This window comes from Podarcis tiliguerta, assembly GCF_965153285.1.
Source record: "Podarcis tiliguerta genome assembly, chromosome: 11".
Lineage (NCBI taxonomy): Eukaryota > Metazoa > Chordata > Lepidosauria > Squamata > Lacertidae > Podarcis > Podarcis tiliguerta.
This window is the reverse complement of record NC_139544.1, coordinates 5,985,745-6,012,145: the sequence shown is the minus strand read 5'-3', so window position 1 is coordinate 6,012,145 and position 26,401 is coordinate 5,985,745. Positions and strand designations below refer to the sequence as shown.

General features: G+C 42.1%; 1 protein-coding gene across 3 annotated transcripts in view; it reads left to right on the top strand.

The window, feature by feature from the left end:
• Positions 1-26,401, top strand: part of FRMD3 (FERM domain containing 3) — a 137,820-nt gene that overhangs the window by 94,605 nt on the left and 16,814 nt on the right. For all 3 annotated transcript variants that reach the window (XM_083403445.1, XM_083403446.1, XM_083403444.1), the window contains 9 exons: positions 534-631; positions 2,246-2,369; positions 13,539-13,626; positions 16,245-16,333; positions 20,948-21,011; positions 21,753-21,841; positions 23,377-23,451; positions 24,821-24,889; positions 25,938-26,059. In XM_083403445.1, coding sequence (XP_083259571.1) covers positions 534-631; positions 2,246-2,369; positions 13,539-13,626; positions 16,245-16,333; positions 20,948-21,011; positions 21,753-21,841; positions 23,377-23,451; positions 24,821-24,889; positions 25,938-26,059 — 818 coding nt within the window. The remainder of the gene's footprint in view (positions 1-533; positions 632-2,245; positions 2,370-13,538; positions 13,627-16,244; positions 16,334-20,947; positions 21,012-21,752; positions 21,842-23,376; positions 23,452-24,820; positions 24,890-25,937; positions 26,060-26,401) is intronic.

The following is a 26,401-nucleotide window of genomic DNA, read 5'->3' as shown; positions in this document are numbered from 1 at the left end:
ATGGCTGGAACAGAAACACTGAGCATGGTTTGACTCAAGAGTAGACCCACTGAAGTTAATGAACCCAGCCTAGTCATTTATTCCAGTTGGTCTACGTTGAATAAAATACCACCCTCTGTAGATTTATACATGGGGGGGGGGGGGGAATGAATGCATTTGCTGTTGTCCTAAGAGTCTTCTGTAGGAACCAAGAATACATTGGAATCTTTTAAAGTCACAGCTGTGATAAAAGGAGTATAAATTAAATATTGCAACTCAGCTTTGTTCATAAGCAGCGTGCTTAATGTCATTCTTTCTTTTTCAACACATGGCCCAGTTGGTAGAAAGGAGAAAATATATTTGTACCAGCAACCTGATTTTTACTCCTGCATTGGCTCTCTGGCCAATTACATTAGCTAATGTTGTGATGTACATTGATTAAATGAGAATAAAGGCAAAATAAATATAGAAACAGAATCTTCATAAGATAGGGTCCCATCCAACTCTATGATTCTATGTGTGTTATATATAGTATTTTTCCTTACACCATGCAGGTACCTTTTATACCTACAAATCAAAAGAGACATTTTCCATGGCCGCTTGCTGTGTTCGTTTTCTGACGCTGCCTTCCTGGGCGCATGCATTGTCCAAGGTAAGTGAAGACAACAGCATCTTCAGACCTTTTCTCAGCATCACGACCAGATATATATATTGCAATATCAAAAACCTTATGAAAGTTTTATAAACTAATTTGGTTTGGATCCAGATTTAGTTAGTCCTAGTTTAGTCCCATTGAAATTGATGTGATCTTAGTTAGCAATAGCAGCAGCTGCTGGGGGTGTATGTGAGAGCAGAGACGCGGGTGGCGCTGTGGTATAAACCACTGAGCCTCTTGGGCTTGCCAATCGGAAGGTCGGCGGTTCGAATCCCCATGACGGGGTGAGCTCCCATTGTTCTGTCCCAGCTCCTGCCAACCTAGCAGTTCAAAAGCACGCCAGTGCAAGTAGATAAATAGGTACGTCTGCGGCGGGAAGGTAAACGGCGTTTCCGTGCGCTCTGGCTTCCGTCAAGGTGTCCCGTTGCACCAGAAGCGCTTTAGTCACACTGGCCACATGACCCAGAAAGCTGTCTGTGGACAAACACTAGCTCCCTTGACCAGAAAGCGAGATGAACGCCGCAACCCCATAGTCGCTCTTGACAGGACTTAACCGTCCAGGGGTCCTTTACCTTTACCTTATGTGGGCGCAGTCTCCTCCTGGCAAGGGCAGTGTTGCATTTGCCGTGGTGGAGTAAGGCAGCAGTGCAGCTGGTGGAGCTCCAGGTTGGTGGGACTGATGCCATCGCTGGCGACCACTTACGATTTCACACTGTCCCGCCCTATCCCAGTACAGTGATACCTCTGGTTAAGAACTTAATTTGTTCCGGAGGTCTGTTCTTAACCTGAAACCACTGAGGTACCACTTTGGCTAATGGGGCCTCCCTCTGCCGCCGCCACACGATTTCTGTTCTCATCCTGAGGTAAAGTTCTTAACCCGGGGTACGACTTCCGGGTTAGCGGAGTCTGTAACCCAAAGTGTTTGTAACCCAAGGTGTTTGTAACCCGAGGTACGACTGTACCAGGAAGCAGTGGCATCCACTGCAGGAACCACTGCCTATCTGCCAGCTAGATATTATTCATTCGTTTGTTTATTTTTCACGGAACTGATATACTGTTTTGCTGAAATAAAAGCTCAAAGCAGATTTCTGACAGAATAAAACAATAAGATTATTTAAAAGAAAATAAGAAATGATAAGCTTAAAGCTAAATTAAAACTCATGCGGACTAACTTGTCCCATTAATTTCGGTGGGATTTAGGCCTGACAGGCTTAGTCTGGAGCCATCCAAATTATATATGCAGCTGAAATAACAGGCTGTGTGTAGCTTTTTCTGTTTCTCTTTGGGGAGAGGGTTCTAAAGGCACCACAACCAAAAAGGCCGTCCCTTCAGTAGCCATCTGCTTAAGATTTGAAACTGCCAGAGAAAGGCTTTCTGAAAGACATTAACTTTGCACAGCAGAAAGAACAATTCAGATACCTGAGTCACAAATCTATAGGGCTTTAAAGGTAAGCACCAGTGTCTCAATACTATGTGCGGAGGTCTATTCATATATTAATAACAAATAATTCACTGCCAGTTTATTTTTTGGGACTAGGGATTCAGTTTAGCTAACTGCTCACATATTTGGTACTTCTTCCCTAATCTTTCTTTGCATTTTTATCTGCGCAGCTGAGTTTGGTGACTATGATCCTGATGAACACTTGGACAATTATGTCAGTGAGTTTAAGATTTTCCCCAAACAATCCCAAAAGCTGGAGAGGAAAATACTTGATATACATAAAAACGAATTCAGGTAATTTTGAAAGCTGATTAAAATATGTATTAAAAGAGGATTATTGAACTATTGTTTGTTAGTGCTTTCTGCAGGTTGTAACCTACACAGGTAGAAAATAAAAATATGTTTTTTAAAGAGGTCAGTAGATGACAATGCAGTATACAATTTTGCAAGTCAGCAGATCTGCTCAATATGTTATGATCCAAAACTGAGCCGATACTATGGTAAGGCCACAATTAATCTCATTGATTTCAGTGAGCTAACACAGATGCAACTCCATATTTGATTGGTTTATAGACACTTTGGTTTAAGAATGGACTTCCAGAACGGAGTAAGTTCGTAAACCAAGGTACCACTGTATAAACTCTCAAAAGATCAACAAGTAACATATAATCACATCATACATATTGTTTTCTATTTCTCTATTTTTTACCTGGATGTAGCAAATACTGAGCTAGCATATACGAATGTCACTGCTACTGACAGGTGGTAATTTTGGTTTTGCTGGTGAATTTTAAAGAAGAGAACATGGTTGCTATCTAAAGGTTTAGAACATACTTTGATGTTCAGTTACTTTCTGGTTAAACATTTTACCATTTCCTGAAGAGCAGCTATGTTAGTTTGCGGTGCCTTCCAGTAAAGGCTTAACTTGTCTATTACTGCAACATATTCACAGGCAAGAGTCTACCTCTTTGTTTTTTCAAAAATAATAATTGTATTTTTCATTTTCAGCTTTTACAAATGTATTGACAAGAAAAACAAAATCTTTCCAAATCTAAATTACATTCCCCTTGACTTCCTCTGCTCCTTTCTGCGGTTACTTATTTCATATATTTTTATTATGGCATATCCAATTCAAATATATTAACAAATTTTCCCGAATCTTCCTCTTAATTGTCTCTTACTGCACATGTTTATATCAGTCCCGCTAATGTTTTAATTTGTTTACAGTATGTTTTCAAATAGTCAATAATTTCCCCCCATTCTATTTTAAAAAGTCTACTTTGATTATAGTTCTTTTTCTAGAAGAAAATCATATGAGAGGTTTCCTTACTGCTTTCATTTTAATTGCCATTCTGTTGATTTTGTGGTAATTATCCTTTGAAGGATATTTTCTTATTGCTGTTGGATGAGCACTTTGAATGGACATTACAGTTTTTAAACATTGTTGTTTGGTTTTTATTAGTTTGAATTTCTGTTCTAGTTGCTTTGAGACTGTTCCGATGTAAAGCAACTCATAAATGTAATGAATATTAATAGTTTATCATCATCATCATATATATGTAGAACATTTCTTTCTTTTGACATAGTATTTGATAACAAAACAGAATAGAGAGGACAAACCGTTTCTCTCTTTCTATAGACATTTGCGGCCTCTTATTATTACTGGAGATAAACGTTGTTTTGGGAAAGGCTGCCCCCTTCAGGCATACTTTTTAATTGAAGAATGAAGAGCATAATTTAAATTATCCTGCAGTAGATGTGAAAAGTGTCATGGAATGTTGCGAGAAAACCATTGGCTTTGTTTATGTAACACTTGCAATTACCAGCAGATTCCAAGACCTACAAGTAGCCAGAAGTTCATTTAGGGAGAGATAAACTGTCCTAGCAGAATGCAGTATCCGAAGGCAAAGGGCCAGCCCAAGACCATGCAGGGAACAGTATCTGCATCATGAGAAAGCGCCTGTTAATGTGTGCATTTTTGCAGGATGGGCTTTGCACAATATGACAAGCTTGGTCTCCATGATATATGGTACACAACTAGGGTAGCCACAGTTGATGAGCTTTTTTAAAGGAAAAACCAAGTTGAGCTTTGTTTCAAAATTCCAGGCATTTTGCCAAAAATCCCCCCTAGACGGTATTTCCGGCAGGAAATTTGGGACGTAGGGCAACCCCATACACTGCCTCCGTGGTTGTGCATCTTGCTTTGCATGCAGAAGATCCCAGGTTTTCAATCCTGGGCCTCTGCAGGTAGGGCTTGGAAGTCACCAGCCTAAGCCACCGCCAGTCCGTATAGACAAGTATTGAGTCAAACAGGCCAGTGGTAAGTTTCAGTGTAAGGCAGCTTCCTAGGGAACATATGCACACAAATTTGTCAGCTTCTGTCAAGTGTAAATAGGTTGCTTATGATCTCCTCAGGTACTACTTCAGGGGACCCCCCCCCCCACACAAATAATGTCTGGGTAAAACCTAGCAGTTCGAAAGGACGTCAAAGTGCAAGTAGATAAATAGGTACCGCTCCGGCGGGAAGGTAAACGGCGTTTCCGTGCGCTGCTCTGGTTCGCCAGAAGTGGCTTGGTCATGCTGGCCACATGACCCGGAAGCTGTACGCCGGCTCCCTCGGCCAATAAAGCGAGATGAGTGCCGCAACCCCAGAGTCGGCCACAACTGGACCTAATGGTCAGGGGTCCCTTTACTTTTACCTAAAATTGAGCAAGTGGAAAAAGTGAATTTTAAAAAAAGAACTATGGAGCCAGACAAGTTGATAAAATAAATGTTTGAGTGTGTTTAACGTGTTTTTATTTTTTAAAAAACAGCTGACTGCCTGGGGTTGGGAATTAGGATCAGGATTGTGGTTATGCCAGTAGGGGTAATCCTTTCCCTCTGTGTCATAGTCCTGTTGAAAATGCAGCCGTCCTCAAAGCTGATTCTACCCCTGGAATGGAAGCTGATATTTGTCTCATTGCAAGACTGACTGATAGGCAGATGAAAGCAAGACAATCTGTGTAGTAGATAAGCATATATTTCAGGAAATAGTAAATGAAAAAGAAAACAAGCTGCACAAAACAGCAATTGAAGTCACATCAGACTGCAGGTAGTCCAAAATTAAATCATGGGACCTGTGATTGGTAGAAGGGGCATAGAAACATTTTTACTTGATGCAGGATGCTTAATTCTAGTTCCGCAGGGGATCCACTGATGCTTAGTATAACTATCACATATTCTACACTTGAAAGCCTGAATTAAATGTTCAGTATTTGTAATATTGCCAAATACTCATTACTGGCAGATAAAATATTGCTTCCATCCTCTATTATCTATGAGTTTTGAAAGACTGTCATGGGGTCTTGCCAGCTCAAAACATTTTTCAGATGTTATTTCACTGCTGGTGATTTTTGTTTGTTCATATAGCGCACTGTGCCATATTAAATTAGCATAAAGTATCTCTGAGAACATTTGCAAGATCTCACTCTTTTTATTCCACATTAGTTAATACACATTAGTAAATACTGACATCCTATCTTTCTCTCTGTTCAAAATCCCTATCACAAATTAGAATTATCAGTCCACACTACAGAGTGCAGTTTCAATATCCTTTCATGTACTGTATATTAATTACTCTTACAATGCTTTGAAAAAGTGTTGGTAACATGTTTCAGGTGGCTAATGAATGAGTAAAAATTGTGTTATGCACATTTCAGTGCTTGTTTATGGCAGCATTCTAACAATTCAGTGATGATACTCAATGCATTTTAAAAATAATTAGCCCTGAATACCATCATTGCAAGGGACGCAGGTGGCGCTGTGGTCTAAACCACTGAGCCTAGGACTTGCCAATCGGAAGGTCAGCAGTTCGAATCCCTGCAATGGGGTGAGCTCCTGTTGTTCGGTCCCAGCTCCTGCCAACCTAGCAGTTCGAAAGCACATCAAAGTACAAGTAGATAAATAGGTACCGCTCCAGCGGGAAGGTAAAAGGCATTTCCGTGCGCTGCTCTGGTTCGCCAGAAGCGGCTTAGTCATGCTGGCTTAGTCATGCTGTACGCCGGCTCCCTCGGCCAGTAAAGCGACATGAGCGCCACAACCCCAGAGTCGTTCACGACTGGACTTAACTGTCAGGGGTCCTTTACCTTTACCATAATTGCAATGGTTGAGTTCTATGGAAATGTTGATCTCTGAGCCTGACTGCAGCTGAATCTCCTAAGAAGGTGCTGGCAGAAGGCATAGTAGCTTTAGAGGACTGTGATTAATTAGACCTTGTAAGCTTTTCATCAGTTTGTCCACCATAGTGAACAAAGAAGATGCTACTCTAATTGACTTAGAAACTATCAGGTGCTAAATTTCTGTGCGATGAGGGAAGTTTTAAGCAGATATTCAGCATTACTAGTTTTCATGTTGCCTTAAGAAGTATGACATATCTGTGACAAAGTGAAAAGAGCAAATCAGTAACCAGATGTTGAAATAAATAGTCGAGTGCTGTAAATTAAGACTCAGTAGAATGATAGAATATAATGTAGTATTTAATTCTGGCGGTCAAAAAATTCCCAGGTACTAAATTTCTTTCTGCTAATTGAACATACTGTAGAAACCTTCTGTGGCAGTAGCAGGATAACAATTTGTCATGGGGCCCATGGATACAGCAGAGCCAAACAAATTATCAGTCAACAAACTTCGTATCACATGCATGAGCTGCTAGGGAAATGGTGACTCACAGTGACAGGTGCCAAAGTGGGGAAGAAGCATCTTTTTCAGGTGCCATTTTCTTCCTCATGAAGATCTATCAAAATGTGGAGCATAGTCTTTGTGAAAAGCAAACAGAATTGGTGTCTGAAGGCTGTTCTGTCTGAAGCAGATGTCAGATTTCTAGCTGTACTTTCTAGAGGTGCTTCTTGTCGTTGTTCTAAATGCACCACCTTACGCTTTTATCATAAAGAAAGTTCAATTCACATTTATTCAACAACAATTTTATGGAGTTTATTATTTTTGTTTTTAATGCATACATACATACCTATATACAAACCATAGTGGCTAAATGCTGGTTCTAATGTAGTTTTGCTCATAGGGATGGACCTTCATATATATTTCATTCATTTTTACCTCCAAGAAGCTCAAGGCAGACATAGGGGGTTCGATCCTACAACAATGTTTCCTTTTCTCACCCAGCAGCTTCCTTTCAATATTTCCCAGAAGATCTGGGGTCATTGCTGGGTTGTGTTACCAGGGGGATGAGAGGAGAAAATTCTAACTTAGGCAATCTTGAGGTACAACCCATTCTTCCCTCCCATTTTAACCCTACAGCAGCCCTATGAAATTGGTTAGACTGAGAAAGAGTGAGCGGCTCAAAGGCATCTGGCGAGCTTCATGGCTGAGTGAGGGAAGGCCTAGTCCATCACTGTCTGTTCAACAAAAATAGGTGTCATATGGAAGACTAACACATATATCTACTATTGCATGGGATGGTTTCAACCACTTCTGGGATTCTTCACAGAGCATCATCTGACTCATAAGAAGAGACAGATAGAAATCCTTACAATTGTACTAGTAATTGTAATTGGGTCATCACATATCCAACTTCAGGCAGAACTTTAATTTCACTTCACACAATGCTTTCCAATATAGTAAACTCACACACTAGTGGCTACTAGTCACCAAGTGTACAGTAAGTGCTTTGAAAATCCTGATTTTATTTTCTGGATACACATTAGAACATTAGAGCCATTCAGTATTAAAGGCGCACATTTTAAATAATGTGGGCTTCCTTTCTAGATCTGTGATCCAGCTATTGGTTTATAATGTCTCTCTCCTGCTGAGGAGATGTGAAGGAGGGTGTTAAATTTGAAAGTGTCAATAAATCTGAAAAGGATTTTTGTTCCTAAGTTGTTTAGAGTCCTGCTGTATTCTCTGTTTTAAGGTCTGATAAATTTACAAATGCCATTTGAAAAACAGCAGTGTTAAGTCTAGAATGTCTCTCTACAGATAATGACCCTATTTGTAACTCTGGTTGTGAGAAATTAGTCCTCCTCCCTCTTCTGCAGTAGCTTGCTGTACAGATTGTAAAATGGCGTTTCTTTTTTACTGATCAACGTGGAGGTTCTGTAATTTCAGCTTGTTGAAATTCTGCTTATCCTTCTCGAAAAAGATCTCTGCAAAGTTCATACTCTCAGCAAGATGTACTTAATGTGAAGAGTACCTTTCGGGATGGTGGGCTATTTGAGCAGTCCATAGTAGCTACAACCGCTCCTCTAAATTCCACTTAGCCGGTTTTGATTGCAGCTCTTCTGCTTTGATCCTTGCAACTTCTACATTTGTTTTTAATTCAAGTGTGAGACCAGCAGCTGTCCCAGATTCCAAGCCCGTCAGCAAAGACTGTACAGAATTTCCCCTCTCACACTATTATGACACACTTAAGATCATCGCTCAGCCGCTGGCCCCTCAGTGGAGCTATAAGCAAGCATGATATTAAATCTAGCTTTTGGACTGAATTGCTTAGACCCTCCCATGGCCTAGGGGAAATCTTTTTCATTGTATTAGTTTGAAATCATTTGAATCGAGGTCTGGCTTAACAATGACTCGCGCTGACAAGATAATAACTTTCTGTCCTTTTCACGTTACTTGAATGGTTTCCTAGGGATATTCCCCTAGAAATGAGGGGCTGGGGCATATTTCTCATGGCTGCTTGTGTGTCTCTGTGGTGGCACCTTCTTATAGTAGTTCCACCACCTACTGTGCCATGTTGCTCTTGCTTGCTAGGCAAGTTGGCTCCCAATACACAGGTAGCCCGTATGCTGCTGGCAAATCATGCTGCTGGCATCAAGCTGTACAAAGGAGATGCACGGGCAATAGTTGTTCCAGTCCCATAACTACTTGACACTGCAGTAAGTAAAATTATGCCTTAACCCCTGCAAGGAACTATGGGTCCGCCTCTCCTGGTATGTCCCGCGGAAGACCTTAAGGTCCATAAATAACAACACTTTGGAGGTCCCGAACCTCAAGGAGGTTAGCTTGGTCTCAACTAGGGCCAGGGTCTTTTCAGCACTGTCTACAGCTTGGTGGAATGCTCTGTCCCAAGAGACTAGGGCCCTGCAGGATTTGACGTCTTTCCGCAGGACCTGCAAGATGGAGCTGTTCCGCCTGGTCTTCTGCTTGGACCCACTCTGAACCCTTATACTGTATGGGATTTGGTGTATAAATTTTCCTTTGGCTATTTTGCTGGGCCATGTAGGACCAGCATGGATAGCTAGCTCGGGTGAATATTTCTTCTCTTTATGGTCTTGATTTATGGGCTACTACTAAAATGAGGCTGCATTTTAAGCTGTATTTTAATTAACTGTTCTTTTCTTTTTTCCTATTACATTTTATTGTAATTGATATTCAGTGTTAGCCTCCCTGAGCCCGGCCCTGGCTGGGGAGGGCGGGGTATAAATAATTTATTATTATTATTATTATTATTATTAAGTGGACAAAGGCATTCTGTTCTTCCAGACTTACCTGCAAATTCCTTTGCTTCCAGCAACAATACTGCAAGGCTGTTTAGCTGTTTCCATCTTTGGGCCTTTAAAACTACCTTTAGATGTTGAGCTGTCTTGAAGGCGTCTGTGATGTTAACATATGGGAGTGCTGGAGGTGAAATAGTTAAACAGGTTACCCAATCAGAACCCAGGGGGTGGAGTCAGAGGGACTATAAAACCAGCTCTGGGAGGGGCGGAGGGAGGAGTTTGTTGGGAGTTGGGTGGTTGGTTGGAGTGGGATTGAATTGGGATAGAGTCTGTGGGTAGGTTGAGTTAGTGTAGCGAAATAAGTTGAGTCAGGAACAGTTAGGGGCTAGGAAGACAAGTAAATATCTGACAGGTGGTTTAGTGAGTGAGAGCAGGTAGCGGAAGTTATAGGTCTGGATAGGCACCCCATGATTGTAATTGACCGATACTGTTTATGAAACCACACGCTTGTTAAACTGCATTAAATAAACAGAAGTTTATGTTCCAATTTAACCCTGACTGGACTCAGTATTGTACCAGGTAGGGCCTGGGTGGTGGCAGCGAGAAATAAAGTGGTGGCACAGGGATCAATAGACGGTGAAACGTCCGGGGACCCTGTGTGATCGCCACAGGGTCACCCAAAGTTCATTGTAGTATTGTGCAATGGTACTTCTATTTCCGCAGCATCCATGAAATACCCTCCAGGGGTCCCTCTTTTCCGGGGACAGTCTTGGAATTACGAAACGCATCCCAGCTTCTGATTTGATCCTAGAATGTGCCCATTTCTCCCTGCCAGTGCCACCGCCACCGAGCTTGGGCAACTCGAAGTGGCTGCATGGAGCAGGTGAAGAGGAGGAGAGGCTGTCGCTGCCGAGCCCAGCCTTGTGGGACGCACCCTCTCAGAGGTGCAGGCAGAGAGCAGCGCCCCCCGGATGCGAAGAAAGCAAGAGCGGAGCAGAGAGCAAGGAGTCTTGTAAAAATAAATAAAAATGCTTTGTGCACCCGTGTCTAACCTTGAGGAGGATCAGTTGGGTGGGGAGTGAGATATGCCCCTATTTTCATCTGAGGGATGTTGGAAGGTATGCTAAGAGTCCCACTGAAAGAGTAATTTTACTGGATTTAGGTTCCGCGCATGTGAGTAAATTAACCCCCGCCACACACACACACACCAGGACAGGCATCTGCATGACTGATCCCATAAGTCAGTGCTTTAATGATGTAGCTTGTTCAATTGGGCTATTAGATGAAAATCAATTAGTCTAATAGGTGCTTTTGTTGGTTTTTGTTTTGCTTAGTTTGACAAGAATACAATCTAATAACCCAATTTAACGTGCTGCCCTTGAGTAACCCCAGAAAAAAGCACTGCTTGATGTAAACCAGCATCAGAATTCTTTCTCCACCCGCATTCAGTTTTATGTTTTACTGCATTTTTTGAATTAGGTGGGGGTTTTTTGCCTTGAGAGTCAGTGGACTTTGCAGATTTACTTTTCTTCTCTTTCATCCACGTTGTTAGTTCAGCCCTCCCTGGTACAAAAGCAGATTTGTATTTTTCGCTCTGAGAATTTCAGAAATGACTCCTTCCTTTATTTAATTTCTTTGTCTATTACTGTCCTCACTCCTTTTCTCATTTGTGACATGAACATGTGACATTGCTTGTGAAGTGGCCAATTTCTTTACAGTTTGCCTTGGTTAAAATGTTTTAGTTGTTCTAAATCCAAAACTGATAATTACTAATATATTTTCATTTTCTTGGCTTTCTACCCATTCCATTTCCAAATCTGGGAGGCATTACTACTTTAAAACAGTGCAAATGCATAACATAAATTCTATCTACTACTGTTAAACTGATTATTCTATATTTGACTGCTACTTAATATTGAGTTAGACCATTGGCTCAACTAGTCTAGTAGTAGTATTTATATCCCACCCTTTCCCCCTGACAGGGACTTAGGGGGCTTACAGATAAAAGAGAAGCAGCTACAAACATAGAAAAAAAAGCTATTATTAAAAACAATTTAACATTAATAATATAGAAATACCTTCTATTGAAACATACAGATCATTCTGACTGGCTGTGACTCTCCAGAGGTTCAGAGGACATTTCTTAGTTTGGGGGCACAATTTTTTTCTCAGTTGCATATCCTGCAATTGCCACATTTTTCACTCAATAAGACGCACGTAGTTTTTAGAGGAGGAAAACAAGAAAAAAAATATTCGGAACAAAACAGTGGATGTATGATTTTTGTGGTTCATGCTGTGGCCACAGACATGTGATTTGACGATGAGTTTGGGGTAGCCCAATGCAAAAACCCTGAGAATCCATGTGGATCTGTGCTCTGTAACCACATTTTTGCACCATTGCGGCCCCACGAAACAGTGGATGCGTGGTTTTTTTGGTACAGGCTGTAGCCATGGAAATGCAATGTGATCTGATGGTGAATTTGGGGTAACCCAATGCAAAAATCCCGAGGATCCATGTGGATCCGTGGGCCCATCTGCCTGCAGTTGCTCTGCAGCAGAACTCTGCACAAATGCTGCATATTAGTGAATCATTCTGCAAAGCCAGGAGTGATCTGTATGGTCCCCTCCAGATGTTGCTGGACAACAGCTCCCATCATCCCTGACGGTTGAGCCTGCCGACTGAGGCTGATGGGAATTGGGAAGACTTACCTTTGTTCTGATTTGCAATTCAGTTAAACTGTAGGTGGGAAGCAGAGGGGGTTGAATATATCACAAGTAGTTTTTTGCTTACTGTGGATAGTTTAGCATGGAAGGATAAGGAACCATTCTTTCCCCCATATCCTATTCCCCAATGCAAATCCATAAAGAGGTCACTCTGTCCCAGGGAGAAGAAGAGCAAAAGGAAAAATAACTTTAAAATTAAGCACGGCTGTGCAAGTGTGCACCAAGAAGTCGCATCTAAAGTGATCAAATCAATTAGGACGACCATTCTGTCACTGAGAGCAAAATAAAGGAGAAAACGTCCATCTCACAGATTGACTTCCACCTGCCCCAGGGCAAAAGGCTGAAGGTGGCACAGGAAAGGAAACCAGAGAAGAGGGTTCTGCAGGATCAAACTCATTTCTACCATTAAGTTTAATGACCTCGCCACACTGCTGGGTCACATGGGATGTGGAGGGGAGCTTCCCAGGTGGAATGATCCCCACCCCTCCCCATGATCCCACCCCATACACTCAGGGCATGGGAGGAAAAGATGGGGCAGGGTGAGTCCTTGTGGAGGACTTCCTCTGATGGGGCATATTAGGCGATTCCTTCCCAGCGGGTTTGTCAGGAGGCTGGAGGTTACAAACACCTCTGCTTTCTGTGCATGGATTACTGCACAGCATAGCCTTAATTATGGCTAATGCGAACGGCTTTGGATAATATTCACACCGCCACAAAGCATTTATACAGACACTCTGTGCGGTAGATTTATCTGAAGTATGTATGTCAATCCTTGCTGTTTGGAAGAACACACTACCTTGGTGCCAGACCAGCAGGTATGCACGACATGGTTTACCATTTGGATCATGTTCGCGATTTGGATGCGCGGATCGTAAAGTGGAGTGTTCCACAAGAATGCTGACAGATTCAAGTCTAGGCCTGGAGAGGCAGCCATGACCGAAATACCCTTGTTTATTTGCTTGTTTATTTCCAGAGCAGGAAAGAAACACATCTTAATAGGAGTGCTTCTTTAAAATGAATTTAGGAAATAGGTCATTGGAAACCAAGACTGCAGCTTATTTCTCACTAAGCTCCAACTGCCCCGTGTGCAGCAGGAGAGAGCAAATATTTGGAGGATACTTGATAGCCCCTGATTAACTGCACAGCTCACTGGAGTCAAGAGCATCTAGGCTTAATCCAAAGGGATTAGGTGCTGTGAGAGAGTACAAGCAGAATCATACGAAAGATCTCCTATTTCCCCTCTCATGATAGATATCATTGGCTGAATTTTTTTGTATTTTTAAAATTTTTTCATTGTGCTTTTTTTTAGGGGTCAGAGTCCAGCTGTTGCTGAGTTTAATTTATTATTGAAAGCACATTCTTTAGAAACTTATGGTGTTGATCCCCACCCTTGCAAGGTAATGTATTTATTTTAATTTTTTTAAGCACAATTAGTATTTTCCATATTTAGTGCCTGTTCAATACCTCCCCTATCTATGCCATTAAATATGTACTGGCCTACCATGGGTGGGTCCCCTACCATAGGATGCGGGTGGCCCTGTGGTGTAAACCACTGAGCCTAGGGCTTGCCGATCGGAAGGTCGGCGGTTCGAATCCCCGCAACGGGGTGAGCCCCCATTGCTCTGTCGCAGCTCCTGCCAACCTAACAGTTCAAAAGCATGTCAAAATGCAAGTAAATAAATAGGTGCAGCTCCGGCAGGAAGGTAAATGGCATTTCCATGCGCTGCTCTGGTTTTGCCAGAAGTGGCTCAGTCATGCTGGCCACATGACCCAGAAAAACTGTCTGCAGACAAACTGCCGGCTCCCTTGGCCTATAGAGCGAGATGAGCACCGCAACCCCAGAGTCGTTCGCGACTGGACTTAACTGTCAGGGGTCTTTTACCTTTACCTTTTTTACCATGGGTGGAGCTCTATATATACATTAAAAATGCCAGTCGTCATTGGTAGGTACCTCCACGTGAAGTCAAGCACAATTTGGGAGCCTGATCATCATTATAATAGTAAATAAAAAGCCATGTATTGCCTTTTAAATGTATTTGTGAGAGGAGGGCACTGGTTTACTTTTGGGTGTTGGTGGTGTTGTTGTTGTGGTGTAATTTGCATTATCATGTGTTTTTATGTGGTGAACCACCCTGTGACAAACAATTTGACAAATAAACAAATGTATGCAATACATTGTGCAATGCAGTACATTAAGTATTCTCTCTTTCTGTAGTATGATAACAGAGTACACTCAAACTTACCGGTATCTTTCATTGTAACTATAAGGTGTCTTCTACCGGACAGAAGGACTGGAAAAGAAATTGTAGCATTTATCTTACTGTGTTTTGCTTCATATATTTCCAAACTGCTTTTTAAGGCAAACCTTATGAAGGCATTAAAAATGCATACTTGGTGTCAGACAACAAAGGCCAGTTTGGGCCTATCAGTTTCAATGTTACTAAGCCAGTTTGAGTGTTAGAGTGCTAGTTTAAGTGGTTTGTTTATCCCACAAAAATTACATAGTACCAGTCATGATACATACATACATACATACATACATACATATTGCAGTCTAATGGCTAACACAGACATTTCCCTTGCCATGCTAATTTGGGGGCTGGGTAGAAATTTGCAGGGGGAAATCTGTGGGTAGGAGCAATGTGCATAAGTCCTCCTCTACTCTCCTGCAAATGCCCTCTTGCGAGTAGCCCTCCCAACTAGGCTATAAAATTGGTACTGAGCCCATTTCATCAGAGAAAACTAGTGACATTGATGTAGGTCTAATAAGAAGACCAGGGACATGGGTGGCACTGTGGGTTAAACCACAGAGCCTAGGGCTTGCCAATCAGAAGGTCGGCGGTTCGAATTCCCGCAACGGGGTGAGCTCCCGTTGCTCAGTCCCAGCTCCTGCCAACCTAGCAGTTCAAAAGCACGTCAAAGTGCAAGTAGATAAATAGGTATCTTTCTGGCGGGAAGGTAAATGGCGTTTTCGTGCGCTGCTCTGGTTTGCCAGAAGCGGCTTAGTCATGCTGGCCACATGACCTGGAAGCTGTATGCCGGCTCCCTCAGCCTGTAAAGCGAGATGAGTGCCGCAACCCCAGAGTCGTCTGCAACTGGACCTAACAGTCAGGGGTCCCTTCTTATTTCCTAATAAGAAGACCTAGCACTCATTCAAAAGCCAGAATCAGCAAATCAGCATTCTGGGCCAATATTTGACTGAGTGAAATGACATCAGCATGAAACAACTGAGATGACCCTCAGGTAAGTGAGGAGTGCATCACTTAAAAGCATCTCCCAGTGCATCTAAAACCCACCTCAGCTGGAGTCCAAATTGATGTAAGCTGGATGTCAACATGGAAAATGACAGGAAAGGTTCAAAAACAGGTTCCTGAATAGACCAAGTGGAGCTGATTAGGAATATAATACAGTACTACTTTGGGGTCATGGGCGTAGCGAAGAGGGGGCAGCAGGGCAGCTGCCCCCCATCAAGTAAAGAAATAAAAAAAACTAACTGACAAATCACAACATAGATACAGTAGCTCAATTCTGACCCCCAACATACATCCTGCCCCCCTAACATAAATTCTGGCTACACCCATGCTTGGGTTTGAACAGAGGGGAGAAATCACTCTGTTATTTTTGCATAATAGCGTAGTGCCTCTGTAAAATTTGAAACATTCTTCACTATTATGTGTCTCTCCATTGCTACAAAAGTGTCTTGCACTGGTATAAACTATAAAACTTAGCAAGAGAGACTATCATATAAATGTACTTGCATTACATTTTTATGCTAACAATTATATATGACCATTATGTTAACCCTCCTGCGCTGCCCGCTAAACCTGATTATATTCTGGCAAACTGCAAACAAGCTGGCTTTCTTAAACAGCTGGAACCCCAGCTTAAAAGCAAATTCATAGGATCTTCTACTATACGAGGAAATATATGTAGCCAATTATGGAATTTTATGCATGTTTGAACACACCCCCTCCAGTTTCTAATTTGTTTTATCTTTTTCCCCCTTTCTTTCAAGGATTCAACAGGGACCACAACATTTTTAGGATTCACAGCCACAGGTTTTGTTGTTTTCCAGGGAAATAAAAGGATACATTTGCTAAAATGGTGAGCTGAAAAATGGTTAACTGAATATGATTTTTAATGTTATAACATGTCTTGGTTTCTTCCCTTCCAAAAACTTATGTTGGAAAGTCTTGCTATATATGTGTGTGTGTGTGTGTGTGTGTGTATACAGATTATAGATATAGATATAGATATAGATATAGATATTCATTGTAAAGCGTTTTTAGTGAAACAGGATTATTAGTCCACATTTAAAACATGCATTTCAGTTTAGCTGATGGGGGTCCACGGATTGTGTGGTAGAGAAACTTCCAGTGGTGACTTGATAAAAAGAAAGGTGACGTGCTTGAACCTTACTGGAGGCCGTGTCTCCTGCCTTCTAAGCCATGCTTCCTCATCTAGATGTTTGAGAGACTGAGATTAACGTATGAGTAAAGTCCAGATTTAGCTTGCTACCAACCACCATGTCCATTCACCCTTGTGAAGTCAGGACAGCTGATGGTGGGGAAAGTCTGGATCAAGGTGATCCACCGTGAGCCAGTTTTTGGTGGCTCTTGGCAACATTTGACTTTCATCCTGCCTTCCCAAAGCCAGCTAGTGAGGCGATGGGCTTTGGGAAGGAGATGTGAGGGCTCTGACTGGGTTCTAGAATCCTCTGGCCTCCTTCCCAAAGCCTAGTCAGCACTTTCCCAGCTTTGGGAAGGAGGTGGGAGTTCTCTAGGACCCTGCAAGAGTCTTCCCAAAACTCAGCACCAGGTGAGATAGAAGGAGGTCATCCATGTTGTGGGAGCTAAGCAAAGAGAAATGGACACTTTCCATACATTCAGAGAAGCACTTACACCTCCAAACTTCATGCATGTATAGCAGTCATGTCCAACCAGTCGATCGTGATCTACCAGTCGATCGCGGGGCATCCCTGCTTGATCCTTGTTGATCGCGTGATCCTGTTTGATCCCCCCCCCAAAAAAACCCTCAAGAGCTTTGGTGAATTCTCCTCCAAAAAAGGTCAACAACTTTGGTCAGTCCAATGTGTAGATCACTGCCAGTTTTTTTTATAGTGGGACTAGATTGCAGTCTCTTGGGAGTTGGACATGCCTGGTGTATCAGGTGAGATTCAGGGTACTTTTAAGTATCAACATGGCACAAGTCTTAAGATCTTTCATATCTCTTACACTGAGAAGTAGTACTACATATACAAACATAATTTATCCCTGACTTCCAGTCTCATCCCCAGAAAGAATGGGTTTCTCTAAAACAAGGAAATCCTTTATTTTAAAAATGTGACTCAAATATGGATCAGGCATTACTCCTTACCCATAGGGAGGGGAAGAACATGCCCAAGACTCATACTAGATTGAGTGTAACATTATGCTAGCTTTTGAAGCTGATTCCAATTTACTGCCCTGGCAAATCCAGTCTCAGATGAAGCACTGAAGTGGCCTCGTCTTCATTTCTGCTTGTGAAAGTGACCTTGCTGTACAAATGGAGCCACGGCACAGGACTGAAGTACATGGAAGTTGTATTCTGAACAATATTTCAGTGATTTCCTTTTATTTATTTGAATGCTTTATAGGCCACTTACAATCAAAGTGGTTTACATAAAAAATAAATACATCCTGGTACACGAGTATGCAGTAAATATATGCGCAACTGTTTAAGAAAAGAGAAAATTCAAGTCAATAGATCTAACATATATTTAACAATAATATAAATTCTAAAAAAGAGAAAATGTGTATAATCTAGCTTTCAAAAACATCCTACTCACATCATGGCTGTCACAACCTCTCATTTTCATCAAACACTTTCACCCACATACAGAACCATTACGAGGGCTTTATTTCAATGTTTTATAACACATTGGAAGGACAGATCCTGAAGCTGAGACTCCAATACTTTGGCCACTTCATGAGAAGAGAAGACTCCCTGGAAAAGACCCTGATATTGGGAAAGATGGAGGGCACAAGGGGAAGGGGATGACAGAGGACGAGATGGTTGGATAGTGTTCTCAAAGCTACCAGCATGAGTTTGACTAAACTGCGGGAGGCAGTGGAAGACAGGAGTGCCTGGCGTGCTCTGGTCCATGGGGTCACGAAGAGTCGGACACAACTAAATGACTAAACAACAACAACAACATAACACATCAGCCATAATAACAATTATAAAGCGGCCAAAACTCAATAATAATCAAACTCTCCACATCAACAATGTCAGTAAATCTAGTCCACTCCCACAAAACTGACAGGTGTTCTCTTTCTGCCTCTCAGCTGGCAGGGTGGGGGACACAGTCCTGTAGCCGTGCAGCCTCTAACCCCAGGGGATAGTGCAAGTAGCATCAGTTCCAGGTTCTACAACCTACGCAATTGCTCCTTAGCCTCCTGGTTCATCCCCAGATATTTATTTTTCTTCTTTGTTGTGCGTGTATATAAAGCTACATTCTTCCCAATAATGCCAAACAGTGGTGTAGCGTGGGTTGTCAGCACCCGGGGCAAGGCAAGTAATTTGCGCCCCCTAACCTGGGGCAAGGCAAGTAATTTGCGCCCCCCCCCCCCGCTGCACTGTCCCTCCCCCAGATAGTCCCTCGCTCTCTCTCCGCACCGCACGCCTGGCACCCTCCCCTCCACAGTGGGCGGCGACCCGGCGGCTCGGATTGGATTCGCACAGCCAGCACTGCAGTGAGAGAGAGTGAGTGAGCCAGGTAGGGGCAGAGAGCTGCGAGTGCGAGCGCGCCCCACCCCAGATGTTGCGCCCGGTGCGGCCGGCCCCCCTGCACCCCCCACGCTACGCCACTGATGCCAAACCAAATCATAACACATACAGTACTTTACCAGTCGCACCCCATGACAGATCTACAGCATCAATCCAGCAACAAATGCAACACAACATCAATCTGGTTGCACCCTCTCTGCAACCCTAAAGGGTGGCAGGTTCACTTTTATGACTGCAAACCTGGTTTTTCCAACGATATTGTAGTTAGACACAACTTTGATCCAAATGCATTCCTTGCCTGCAATTACACATGCTACCTCTGTGCATATGTATATAGAACCCTCATTGAAGATTGAAGCATTTGGAACTAAAAGATTGCATCACTAATGATTCAACCCTGTTTCAAATATCCTGTACCACACCTTCTTTGTTAAAATGCACTAATTGCATATGTTTTTATGTGTACTGTAGGCCACCCATGGTGGCTGGGGAAACTCAGTCAGTTTGGGCAGGGTATAAATAATAATTTTTAATTAATATTATTATTTTAATGCTTTATTCCATGCATTTAAGGGTCCTGAAGCACGAGCTATTAAAGCTGAAGTGTGCTAATAAAAATATATAACTTAGTTATGACTTCATGATTTGTACAAATAAATACGATGCATTTGTGTGAAAGTTTGTAAACAAGGGCAACAGGGCAATTTATTAATTAGGTGGAAATTCTCTAACTTTCCCTTATCTCTGGTTGATTTCAATCTTCTGTTTGAAATGTGGATATACAGCAAATGAAATCTGGATATACATTTAATTAAGTAATGAGGCTTCCATTGTACCTCTGATTAAGTCTCAGTGAACTCAGCAGGTCAGGCTTATTAGTAAGTCCATGAAATTTCTGATGACTTGTCCACATTTGGACTGCAAATACCAAACCCAACACAGGCATGCTCTTCTACCCATTTTTAAGTATAAAGTGTTAACCAATAGAAGAGATCTATAATTGAATGTTTTAAGGGTATTATACCTGTCTGTGCATCATCTGTTTCCAAATAATACATTACTTCTCGTTTTCCAACTATCTACCTCCCAAGAATTAAAAATATCCTGATGTGGGAAGAGCACCTTATTAACATATTTTGCTGTACCCCAAATTAATCTCTTCAAAACCGGAAGAGACCAAATGTGGCCCTCCAGGCCTCTTCATACGGCCCTTTGGACTCTCCACCGGCAACGCCCTGCGCTTCCTCCTAGAGTGCTTGATTGTGACAATGCTTCTTCCTTGCCTGGTGGGAGGATAGAGCGGTGGGTTGGATTGCATGGCTGGATTTTAGCCTAATGTACAAAGGTTAAGAGCCACATCTATTGTTCCACCCACTTTTACCTTTGGCCCTGGCCATCCCCAGAATATGTCCCATTAAAAGGTTCCCCAACCCTGCTTGCTTGTTTTGGTTTCATTTCTCCCACGTATTATTTCTTTTTGAGTTGTAGCCAGTGCTGCTGCTGTTCTGCTTCTACAATGAAAATTCCCCCCTTCTCTTCCCCACAGCCCACTGCACACCTTAAACATCTGTTTTAGGTGGTTGAGGGAGCAGATTTTGGGGGCATACGGGGAAGTTTAGTTATGCAAGCAGAACTCTGTGCAGGGTTAGATATAAGCCACCATAGATATTATTCTCCTTGGGACCATTCAAAAATTTAAAATAATGCCCCTACCCACAAGTTTTCAATCCAATTTATTGAATGCACAGCATTAAAAAATATATTGAACTGTTCAGTTTGTCTTATGCTATGGGTTTTAATAAGCTGTCCTTACTCTTCGCACTGGAAATAATTCATTTCACAGCAGCTTATTCTGAATGTTTATAAATTGGCTATTTTTAATGAAACTGCCAATTGTAAAAAAAAAAAAAGTAATGTATTTTCCTTATTTAAAGCACTTTCTTTTTATAGGTGTGATGTCTGCAAATTAAAGTTTGAAGGAAAGACCTTCTATGTGATTGGAATTCAGAAGGAGGTTGGATATTTTCAGTTCCCTACGTACTAAAATATTGTAATTTAACACTTGTGCATTTCTAATGGATAGCAAGAATGTTGATCTTACAAAATAAGCTTTTACCTTGCATATGTGAAACAGTCAACTTATGCTTTTAATTAAATACAGAATTTCCTTTTATAAAATGTAGCCTACTTTTAGACAGAGAAAAATGCAACTGAAAAAAACTTAGGAAATCTATATAGCCTGTTGCAAAGGATTCTTCTTTATTGTTTATTTTTATGCATATTCATTATTTAACTTACATTTTATGTAAGAAGAGTTGGGACAATAATCTTTTTAGTAGCAAATCTTCAGAAATGAAACCATGTCAGCACTATTACAAATTAGCTGATTCAAAGTTTCTGTATCTGGACTTTTTATGTTTTTCAATAATCCCAGCTGCGAAATCCATACAAAGTGACACAGCAGGAGGCCAGGGGCTTACCAAGATACACCCTAGACCTGCTCTAGGAAGGGGGTCTAGAAAAAGCAGAAGGCAACCAGGCTCCATGTTGGGTAAACATGGAGGCAAGATGGAAAGGAATCAGTAGTCTGTGGGTGGTAGATCATGGAACTCTTAGATTTGGAGACCTTGGGGGGGGGGGAGACCTAGTGGATCAGAGAGCCCACATTTAACATTTTCTAAGTTGTAGTCCCCCCCCCAGCTTGAAGAAGTCAACTGTTTATCTACTTTTGTTTAATTTTTCTTTGAACACATAGAAAAAGGCTATGTTGTCATTCCATACCTCTACACCAGCAGCCTGCAAACATCTCTGGAAGTGTGGAGTGGAGAACCAGGCTTTTTACAAGTAAGCAAATCTATGTAATCCCAGGTTATAATGCAGAATGTGTAGATGAGCAGAGAAGAGTGAGAGATTCCTTTCATGTTCAGTGACCATCTATAATAGCAAAAAAGCACTTTGACTGTTTTGCACATCAGCTTAGTGATGGTCCAGCCTAAGGTGATATCTACATCAATTGGTACGGTGGCTTTGATGTTGGAAGTGAAGAAATTCCTTTCAAATAACCTAAAGTTTGATTAGGTATATTCAGTCCATGTTCTTTAGACACAAAGCAGAATAAGTTTTCGTGTTTCTTTAAGTGATATTTTTAAAGGATCACCTCACACATGCAACAATTTAGCATTTGCCACCCAGAGCTGTCACAGTGCTGTTCTGTCTCTGAAACTCTGAAAAAAAAACCTGGATTTATAGCACACATTAGCATGGCAAAGGGTAAAAAGGAGATAATCAAAGCAAGGAAATCATTGGAGACAGGAGGCGGCCAAGCAGTATTTACACAAAATACAAGAAATACTAGGCTTGGCATTTGTACATTGCCTCAAAGCACCACCAGTCTCTGCCTAAAGCTCCATTGTGCCTATAAATGAAGTCAGTGCAAGGAAGTCTGACAGTTATGAGATATACTGTTGTAAGTCATGCAGTTGAAATGAGCAAAGCAGAGACATGGTTTTCTCCTCAAATGTGGTGCAGCCTGGGAAACCAGTGGGGCACTGGCCATTTCAAGTTTCTGGGATGCAAACCATACCTTCTGGTTTGTGTAAACTCAGTTCCTTATTATTTTTCGCTCTATTGGACGCACCGGACCATAGAAGAGGGAGAACAGGGGGGGGAAAGGTCGGGGGAAAGTGGGAAGGCGGCCACTGTCCCCCGAGCTTATGGGGCTAGCGGTGGGGAGAAGCGCTGCTTTCCCCACTGCCAGCCTCCAAACCAGCTCGGGTTTGGAGGCTGCTATCCGCAAGCCTTGGGAGCCCGCAGGAACTCCCGCCGGGCTCCCCAGGCTTGCGGACATCATACCTACATGGAATTACATATGTCCTGACTGTAAATGCATGTGTATCTTTGCAAGAAGTAACTGAGCAACGTACCTGAGCAAGAAGTCACTATTAACCACCAAGAGACAAGGCTGTTCTTTCTAAAGACCTTCCACTTCGGAAATGCATGTAATGACTCTGAAACTGGAATGTTTGAGTGCATGGAGTGGATTTGGTTGACAGAGGACTGAACCCAATTTTGAAAGGCAGAACAGGAATTGCACTGGAACTAGCACTGTCTGCATGCTGGCTTTTATATACCCCTCCCTCTAATAATGGGGGGCAGGGAGGTGGCAACTTGCATGTTTATAATGAAACATATTATTAAACATCATTCAAAGCACATGTACTCTGTAAAGGTTGCTTTGATTTTCTTACCTCTCTGGAAATTGAAACAACATAGCAAGGAGTTTGCAAGTGATAGTGCTAACATTTGTGTATTAACACATCCCTTTCCCCCCATCTTCCTGGAAATATAACTGCCTCTGCTTTGCTTTTCCTCCCCTGAAGGTATGCAAAATCAAGCCAAATCAAGACAGTGTCAAGCAGCAAAATATTTTTTAAAGGCAGCAGATTTCGATACAAGTAAGTGTTTTCTTATCCTTGTGGCAATGTCTGGGATGGGGCAATGGGAGCTGCCAACGATATGATGGGAGACTTTCCATCTGTGATCTTCCTTACCTTAGTTAGGGTAAGTTACCCTAACTTACCTTACCTATGCTTTGGGGGCATTTACATTTTAATTGCTTTATTCCTTTTTGTAAACTGCCTTAAGGAGATGATTGAAGGATGATATAAATATTGGAAGGGGGAAGTGAACTTGGAGACCAAGACTGTAATTCTACACACATTTACTTGGGAGTAAGTTCTGTTGGCGGGACGTGGGTGGCGCTGTGGGTTAAACCACAGAGCCTAGGACTTGCCGATCAGAAGGTCGGCAGTTCGAATCCCCGCGACGGGGTGAGCTCCCGTTGTTTGGTCCCAGCTCCTGCCAACCTAGCAGTTCGAAAGCACGTCAAAGTGCAAGTAGATAAATAGGTACCGCTCCGGCGGGAAGGTAAACGACGCTTCCGTGCGCTGCTCTGGTTTGCCAGAAGTGGCTTAGTCATGCTAGCCACAGGACCTGGAAGCTGTAGGCAGGCTCCCTCGGCCAATAAAGTGAGATGAGCGCCGCAACCCCAGAGTCGGCCACAACTGGACCTAACGGTCAGGGGTCCCTTTACCTTTTACTTTAAGTTCTGCTGGACTCAGAGAGACTTGTTTCTGAGGAAACATTCCTTCACCAATTATTCATATGAAATGTTTGAGAAGATGAAGGCACATTGTGTTTAGTGGGCAAGGGCCATATTGGAACCAACCACAGATAGAACCTCTGCTGTAAATCAGAAATCGGTAAGCTGTGGTCTTCCAAATCTTCCTGGTCAGCAACTCCCTGAACCACTGGCCACTCTCACTGGGGGTGATCAAAGTGGGGAGTCCAACAGCATTTGGAAGGCTGAAGTTTCCATATTCTTCTTGTAAATAAAGCTGGGATTTTAGCTGCAATTCTTTCCAATGAGTTGAATTAATTTTTAAATATAGATCACCATTATACAGTGGTACCTCTGGTTACGTACTTAATTCATTCCGGAGGTCCATTCTTAACCTGAAACTGTTCTTAACCTGAAGCACCACTTTAGCTAATGGGGCCTTTTGCTGCTGCTGCGCCGCGGCGGCGTGATTTCTGTTCTCATCCTGAAGCAAAGTTCTTAACCCGAGGTACTATTTCTGGGTTAGTGGAGTCTATAACCTGAAGCGTATGTAACCTGAAGCGCATTTAACCCGAGGTACCACTGTATAGGCTAATATCCTTTAAATATAGATATTGATTGGTTGAAGTATTCAGTTACCTTACTGCACATAACATCTCAGTCTTTCAAATAGCTCATATGTTAAACTTTGTGTTTTGTTATAGTGGGAAAGTTGCAAAAGAGGTTGTTGAAGCAAGTTCTAAAATTCGGAGGGAGCCACCGGAAGTGAACAGGTACTTTGTCATCTAAATTCCGCTAGCAAAAAATGACTGTGAATGTCCAGAGAAGCCCTTAGAGCTCTTGCTCTTGGCTGCCAAATTGGTCATCCTCCTAATTCATGTCAGCATTGCCAATGTCACCTATACCTTCTAGACCAAAGAACTAAAGTAAAATTGACATGTATTCCCAAATGAAGAAGTCACACAGTGTATATTTGATGATGATGATCATGATAATAATAATAATAATAATTTATTATTTATACCCCGCCCATGTGGCTGGGTTTCCCCAGCCACTCTGGGCGGTCTCCAACAGAATATTAAAATACAATAATCTATTAAACATTAAAAGCTTCGCTAAACAGGGCTGCCTTCAGATGTCTGGTAGTTATTTCCTTGACATCTGATGGGAGGGCGTTCCACAGGGTGGGTGCCACTACCGAGAAGGCCCTCTGCTTGGTTCCCTGTAACTTGGCTTCTTGCAAGTTTGCTGACTCATTGGGTAGGAAGTTGCAAGGAAAGCAGAAAGCAACTATAAGGTTGTAACTTGGAAGCCCAGCTTCTATTTCAGAAAATCCCAAGGCTCCCCAAACAAGAAAATAATAATTGAGCAGAGCCACAATCATTGGCCACTATAAACACTGCATTGGCCAGAAGGTGGTGAAATGAATCTAGACATAAACCTCTTTACTGCCTGGGCTCAGAAGGTGTAAAAATAAGGTGAGCATAGTTGATCTCACTACAATCTATACAGTGAAGACTGGGCTCACCATTGAATCCTCCCCCCCCCCCAATTGCTATTTCCTTGCTTTTCATTATTTCACATTTTACATACCTCATTTTCCTGCTGACCAAATATCACACAATAATATTCTAGGGACTGTGTAAAATACGGAAAGGTAGACCTTTACAAAATGCTCTTAAAGTGTTTCTGAACAAAGAAACGCTATGAAGAGAATAGACTGGCACCAGCTGGCCCTGCTATATGCTTTGAAATATTGGGGTTTTATTTATTGTCAAGTGTTTATTGGTGAATAAGGTCTCATTTCCCGCTTCTTCTCAGAACCAACATTACTCAGAGTCGCAGCTCTCACTCTTTGAACAAACAGCTCATAATTAACATGGAGCCTTTGCAGCCTCTCCTTCCAGCCTCAAATGATCAGGAAGATGTCCTCTCTGACGAAGGCAAGTCTGTTCCTGATGCAGCTTCTTGTTTGTTTGTTTGTTTGTTTGTTTGTTCTCTCTCTCTCTCTCTCTCTCTCTCTCTCACACACACAGAGTAAACAAAGAATAGTCCAAACCAAGCAGATTTTGTGCATAGAATTCTAATTTAACTTTTGAGAGATGTACAGCAATACTGAACGATCCTTTTCATTTGGAGTAAGAGGAAACATCAGCACCACTTTTAAAATAAGTACCGTATTTTTCGCTCTATAAGACGCACCAGACCACAAGACGCACCTAGTTTTTGGAGGAGGAAAAAAAGAAAAAAAAATATTCTGAATCTCAGAAGCCAGAACAACAAGA